The sequence below is a fragment of the Nannobrachium achirus genome (assembly GCF_963921795.1).
Source record: "Nannobrachium achirus genome assembly, chromosome: 15".
Classification (NCBI taxonomy): Eukaryota; Metazoa; Chordata; class Actinopteri; order Myctophiformes; family Myctophidae; genus Nannobrachium; species Nannobrachium achirus.
Window position 1 is genome coordinate 50,919,663 of NC_137822.1, and position 7,393 is coordinate 50,927,055.

The 7,393-nt window shown below is 38.5% G+C and overlaps 1 protein-coding gene across 1 annotated transcript in view; it reads right to left on the reverse strand.

The window, feature by feature from the left end:
• lrsam1 (leucine rich repeat and sterile alpha motif containing 1) overlaps positions 1 to 6,940 on the reverse strand; it is a 42,338-nt gene extending 35,398 nt beyond the window's left edge. The window contains exons 1-4 of the mRNA XM_080742683.1: positions 6,804 to 6,940; positions 3,198 to 3,381; positions 2,339 to 2,395; positions 893 to 937 (exon numbers count right to left, since the gene is read on the reverse strand). Coding sequence (XP_080598809.1) covers positions 893 to 937; positions 2,339 to 2,395; positions 3,198 to 3,269 — 174 coding nt within the window. The 5' untranslated portion in view covers positions 3,270 to 3,381; positions 6,804 to 6,940. The remainder of the gene's footprint in view (positions 1 to 892; positions 938 to 2,338; positions 2,396 to 3,197; positions 3,382 to 6,803) is intronic.
• Positions 6,941 to 7,393: the final 453 nt, after the last annotated feature.

Genomic DNA, 7,393 nt, shown 5'->3' on the forward strand with positions numbered 1-7,393 from the left:
CAGAAATCGCGAATTTAATGCAATTTCCGAATAGTAAAGTATAAAATACAGCTAGCATGATCAAGAACACAAGATAGTAAACGGCACAAAGCATTATAATTTACTTTACTGTTAGAAATAACGATTTGTCCAGCTATTTCTGTTATAGTTTCCCCTTCTAAATTGAGGCCAGCACCCGGGGGATACTGAGAAACGGAAGTAGGTGGGCGGGCCGTGAATAGGGCTAATTGGCTGGTTGCTGTGGTATATGAGACTATAACCCACACCTTGAATCAGTTTATATCAAACCCAGGTGTGTTATTTCTTTCCACAGTGTTCCACAGTGCACCAATTATCTGCACCTGTGTTGTTGGCAAAAGGCTGGGAACTACTTTCTTGCAGAGCAGAACGCATAGTGAATTATTAGTGAAATAGAACAGTTTTAATTGGTACATGTCTATGATTTTTCATGTTGCCATATTGTGACCGTTTTAGAAAAGCAATAAGCCACGAGAGGCGTGTTTTTGTTTGTTGTGGGTGCTCATTAAAAAAACTAGTGGAAATAGCAGATCCACAAGCTCACAACGCGTGTTGTGAGCTTGTAGATCGGCTTTGATTTCCACTATCAATGTCAGATGTGTCAGTAATTTCTTTGTATATTTAGGTTATGTGTCATATCTGCCATGCGCAACTTCAAAGCCTACAAGCCAACAGAAATGTAATTGTCAACGACAGAAACGTTAATCGTTAATGGCAAGTATTTGAGTGGTCGTAAAACGTCCTAATGGTGACATCACTGATCTACAAGCTGTAAAACGTCCTAATGGTGACAGCTGATCTACAAGCTGAAAAAAGTAGTGACGCTGGGATTGGTGTTCCATAACCTAATAACCTAATAACATAAATAACTTACCTTCTTCTGAAGTACTTTGCAGATAGAAAGAGCACTGGACGGCACCTGGAAATACATATTATTATTATTAGCATTAACCCATTTAGGCCTAGAATTATTGACTGCTTTAACCAGCAGATCTACAAGCTCACAGCGCGGCACCGAGTGCCGCACTGTGAGCTTGTAGATCTGCTATTTTTGAAAAAAGTTGTGAAAATTCCATAAAATCTTTGAATAATTTTAAAGCGAACGTTTGTAACTCATATTTTGCTTTTGGGGGGGTCCCTGGAACTAGATATTTTGAGATGGAGGTCCATGGCCAAATGCATATCATTTTGGGGGTCCTTCACATGAAAAAGGTTTGAGAACCACTGACATAGTGGTCTCTCAAGAACAGAAAAACTGAGCTCCAGTTGAGTGAAGAGAATCTTTTCTTTGACGATGGCTGGCCAGATTGCTGACATAGAAACATAGGGTTTTTCAAAAAACCTTAGAAGGATTCAAAAGACTCGGGTCAAAATTCGAATGTTCATGATTTTTTTTAAATAGATCTACAAGCTCGCAGCGCGGCACTCGGTGCCGCGCTGTGAGCTTGTATATCTGCTATTTTTCAATAAACATAAAATAATAATACACAATATAGTGTACCCATTCTGAATGGGTTAAAGGACAACTTAGTTTTTTCATATTTTAGATCGTAATTAGAGAAAAGAAAAGATGAGTTAAGTTAAAATGTTTTAATTTACTGCTTTCTATCGTTGTAGTGATTTTAATGGTGTAGATTTCAGTGGATGGGAGCATGCGTACAAGACACTAAATATGTCTTTTTAGACACAATAAGCTGCCAATCACAGTAACACTACTAGTCCCCATAAGTCACATCTGGCCATGAAAGATTGCAGTGCATCTTGGGAATGGGCTTATTGTGTGGACCCCAAGTGCAGAGGTTCCCAAACGTTTTTGTCTCAGGTCACCCCATGAATATTGTTTTTAATCCGAGGCACCCCTACATTATAATTTTCACTCCCATCACCTTATATTTATAGCATATCGTCGTTGTCGGGTGGAAACCTTGTATGTCCAAAACCGTATTTGTATTTATCATCTATAAAATGTACTAAACTAGTGAAAACAGTAGATCTACAAGCACACAACGCCTCGTGGTGCTTGTAAATCGGCTGTTTTAACTAGTTTTGTGTGACAGTCTTGTATGATGAAGCAGGGCTTTGCTTTACCAAAAGACGTACACATTTGAAACTTGGAGATACGAGGTTTCTGCCCGACAGTGACGATATTTTAGTGATTATGTTGCGAGGAAAACGTTGAGATAACAGCCATTTTGGTGAGAACTGACTAAAAATAAATTCCAAAATATTATCAAATGATCTGGCGGCACCCCTGGACTGCCCTCACGGCACGGCACCCCAGGGTGCCTGTGAGGACCACTAGGGGTCGCTGTTGTCTCACCTCTGATAGTTCACATGCTGAGATGTCCAGGATGTCATCAGCACCCACTTCCTTAGACTGACACACACACACACACACACACACACACACACACACACACACACACACACACACACACACACACACACACACACACACACACACACACACACACACACACACACACACAGTCGTTGAACATAGGATGAATTATTAGATCCAGGTGTCCTCTCAGATCCTGGTTAATATATTTAACCAGGATCCCACACATCTTTACCAATTCATTTCCAAACCTTTTCCAAAACTTTCCCAGAATATTTAACCTGATTTCCAGGACTATAACAATAATTCAGCTCAATAACGAGTCGCTTACTCCTATGTGCAATATGCCCAAAGACAGGTAGTGTATGCCAGTGGTTCTCAACCTTTTCAGGCCGTGACCCCCAAAATAATCATATTTGAACCGGGGACCCCCCCACCCTGACGAGCACTAAGAGTTGAGGAATTTTGTATAACACGGTTTTATTGTGAAAATAGCAGATCTACATGCTCACTCACAACGCCTCGCAACGCGAGGCGTTGTGAGCATGTAGATCTGCTATTTTCACAATTTCTGCCTCTAATATTTGACAATTTGGCCAATGTTGAATTTGTCATTTCAGAGGTATTAACACAATCAATATCCAAAGACAATGCATAGCTATTTTTTCCAGGACCCTTGATACATTCCAAAACTTACGTTTTGGAATTGATCAAGGGTCTGGAAAAAGTACTGGAAAAAAATATTGTTCTAATTTCAAAATATTTCCAGGAATTTCATGACCGTGGGAACCCTGTAATAAGCATCTGGTATGACCACATGCGTGTTTGTGTTGCTCACCATATGCAGCTGATATTCCAGTCTCTTCTTGGCATCTTCACTGGGTTTCCTCTTTCTGAAGAACAGAGGCATTCTGTCTGTCTGTCTGTCTGTCTGTCTGTCTGTCTGTCTGTCTGTCTGTCTGTCTGTCTGTCTGTCTGTCTGTCTGTCTGTCTGTCTGTTTGTCTGTACAAAGGAAGGTGACCTAAAAAAAAAATAAGAACAATAGGATGAATACATATCAACAAAATCGTAATCATTGCTATAGAGTGTTTGTTCAGTAACAGTGTTAAACAGCTCTATATTGTGGCAGTAATCATTGCTATAGAGTGTTCAGTAACAGTGTTAAATAGCTCTATATTGTGACAGTAATCATTGCTATAGAGTGTGTGTTCAGTAACAGTGTTAAATAGCTCTATATTGTGACAGTAATCATTGCTATAGAGTGTTTGTTCAGTAACAGTGTTAAATAGCTTTATAGTGTGACAGTAATCATTGCTATAGAAAGAAAATACATTTTAATTCTACTATACTAGCCATTAAGCTACTAATATAGACTGACGGAATTAAAGCAGGTCATGTTTGGAATTGTAACAGCTGAATTCAATAATATTCCGGTATTAACCTGAGGGCCCAGTACTGTGTTCTAGTTCTATCTGTCTGTCATTCAATGTTATATGAGTTACATATCTATCATAGTACTGTGTTCTGTCTGTCTGTCATTCAATGTTATATGAGTTAAATATCTATCATAGTACTGTGTTCTGTCTGTCTGTCATTCAATGTTATATGAGTTAAATATATATCATAGTACTGTGTTCTGTCTGTCTGTCATTCAATGTTATATGAGTTAAATATATATCATAGTACTGTGTTCTGTCTGTCTGTCATTCAATGTTTTATGAGTTAAATATCTATCATAGTACTGTGTTCTATCTGTCTGTCATTCAATGTTATATGAGTTAAATATCTATCATAGTACTGTGTTCTGTCTGTCTGTCATTCAATGTTATATGAGTTAAATATATATCATAGTACTGTGTTCTGTCTGTCTGTCATTCAATGTTATATGAGTTAAATATCTATCATAGTACTGTGTTCTGTCTGTCTGTCATTCAATGTTATATGAGTTAAATATCTATCATAGTACTGTGTTCTGTCTGTCTGTCATTCAATGTTATATGAGTTAAATATCTATCATAGTACTGTGTTCTGTCTGTCTGTCATTCAATGTTATATGAGTTAAATATCTATCATAGTACTGTGTTCTATCTGTCTGTCATGCAATGTTATATGAGTTAAATATCTATCATAGTACTGTGTTCTGTCTGTCTGTCATTCAATGTTATATGAGTTAAATATCTATCATAGTACTGTGTTCTGTCTGTCATTCAATGTTATATGAGTTAAATATCTATCATAGTACTGTGTTCTATCTGTCTGTCATTGAATGTTATATGAGTTAAATGTCTATCATAGTACTGTGTTCTGTCTGTCTGTCATTCAATGTTATATGAGATACATGTGGTTCCTGTGTAAATAGGCCGTAAGGCTTACTAGGATCTCCTTTTAGTTGACCTTGTACCAGTGAACTGTACTGTCATGACACTGTACCTTTTCCTATGCAAACTGACAATACATTATTCAATCAATCAATCAATCAATCAATCAATCAATCAATCAATCAATCCTAGTAAGCTTTTTTGCTTATTTATACAGGAGCCACTTTATGTATCTCATATAACATTGAAAGACAGACGGATAGAACACTGGACTATTGATCCTAGGATAACATCAATTACAAAAGCATACAAAAATAATAAAATAAAATAAAAAGAAAAGGGAGCTATGTGTTATGTAGAGTGGAAACAGGGATGTGTAAGTATTGGCTTTAATTTAGTCTATTACAAGTTTGGGGTTGATGTGTGAATGATGAATCATAATAACATTATAACCAGGGGCGTCACACCAAATTCTGGGCCCTGGGTACAAGGATTCACTACGGGCCCCCCATGAATGTTAACTATTGAAAAATAGCAGATATATCTATATATAGATCTGCTATTTTTGAAAAATCGTGAAAATGTGTGCAAGAAACCTATGTCAAGGACCCCCAAGATGATATGTATTTGGCCACGGACCCCGATCTCAAAATATTTAGTTCCAGGGACCACCCAGAAGCAAAATTTGAGTTAGAAATGTTCGCTTAAAAAATACATATTCAAAGATTTTCACACATTTTCACAACTTTTCAAAAATAGCAGATCTACAAGCTCGCAGCGCGGCACTCGGTGCCGTGCTGTGAGCTTGTAGATCTGCTATTTTTCAATAGATAAAGTTATTAGGGCCCCTCCACCTTGGGCCCCAGTAACTCAGTCCCACTTTCCTACCCCTTGTGATGCCCCTGATTATAACATAATGAATCCATCCTTAATAGTTATCATTCATTGATTGAAGAATGTATTGTCGAAATCTCTTACTTAGGATGTATCCTTGAAGCTAATCTTTCCAGCGAAAAGATGACTTCTAAAGTAATAAATAAAATCAACCAACGAACTCGCTTCCTACAGAGGATCGCCCCAATGGTCAATTTCAACACACTGAAGACCATAGCTGGTGCAATAATCCAGCCCCTATTTGACTACGGAGTTCACGTATGGTATCGTGACGCCCCACAAGCCCTTAAAACTAAACTCCAAACAGCCCAAAATAAACTAATTAGGGTCCTGCTTACCCTTCCCTATCAGACTCACCTCACCGCTACTCACCAGTTAAGAGTGGGGTGGCTCAGAGTAGATGACAGAGTACAGCAACTTGCAATGGGCCTGGTGTACAAGATACACTACACCACTATGATACCCAAGTACCTGTCAAAATACTTTATAAACATTAAGGATGTCCATAACTACAACACCAGAGGCAGCGCCACAGATCACTTCCAACCCAGAGTCAAAACCAACAAAGGGTCAAACTCGTTTTTCTGCTATACCACCAAAATGTGGAAAGCCTTACCGAAGGCCATAAAGGAGTGTGGATCACTAGCATCCTTTAAAATTGCCCTAAAAAACCACTTACAGGCAGCAGCCGTTCGCAACTGGTAAAAAATGAACCTAGCCCAACCCTACCCTCCCCTGCCCCTTCTTTGTATATAGCCTGTTTGTTTAGACTTACTGTTTTCTTTTTTTGTTTTTCTTTACATATCTACTGCATAGTACTGTGTTCTATTTGTCTGTCATTCAATGTTATATGAGATACTTAAATGGTTTCCAGTGGAAATAAGCTTAGTCTTTTCATGGATCTCCTTTTAGTAGACCTTGTACCAGTGAACTGTACCGTCATGAAACTGTACCTTTTCCTATGCAAACTTCTAATAAAGTCTTCAATCAATCAAAGTCAGTTTGCAACAGGAAAAAGTACAGTTTCATGACAGTACAAATCTAGGTCAACTAAAAGGAGACCCTAGAAAGCACACTCATATAACATCTCATATGACACTGAATGACAGGGTGTTGATTGGTTCATAAGGTGTTGTTATTACCATGCTACTACAGCACAGCAGGCTAATGCTAGCTCAGCTAGCATGTTTTAAGGAAGTAAACACTGAATGAAATAAATAAACAAACAGACCGTTGTCGTGGCAACAGCAGCGCGCAGCTCCTCAGGTTGTTATAAAGTATCGTTAGAGTCACGGTGTTATCGTTATTAACGGTATTATCGCTGTTATCGTGTTGTTATCGTGTTGTTACACTACAATATAAAACAGCTGATCTGACGGATCACAACAACACGACGTCACGAGGGCGTGGTCTCTGGAGACGTACGGTGCGTCAGTGGTGACGTTGGCGGCACGTCAGTGGTTGTCAAGCTGCGGCTCGCGGACCGCAGGAGGGCCGGGTGTTCAATCAATGCTGGCCCTGAATGAATACCCTGTCGCAAAATATTTAGTTCCAGGGACCCCCAGAAGCAAAGATTAGATTTCGGTCTATTCTGCATCTAGCTTAAGACCCGTTGGGAAACGAGTTTGTGTCGATTTTTTTTTATTAAATCTTTATGCAAATATCATGACATACAAGACAATACAAAACAGACAATACAGTACAACACAAATACAAACACAAACGACAAGTTATCAATACATCAATACAAAACAAATCATAGCCAGGTGGAATTACTAAACAAAAATATTAAACAGTGAACACAAAAGAGTCGTTTTTTCA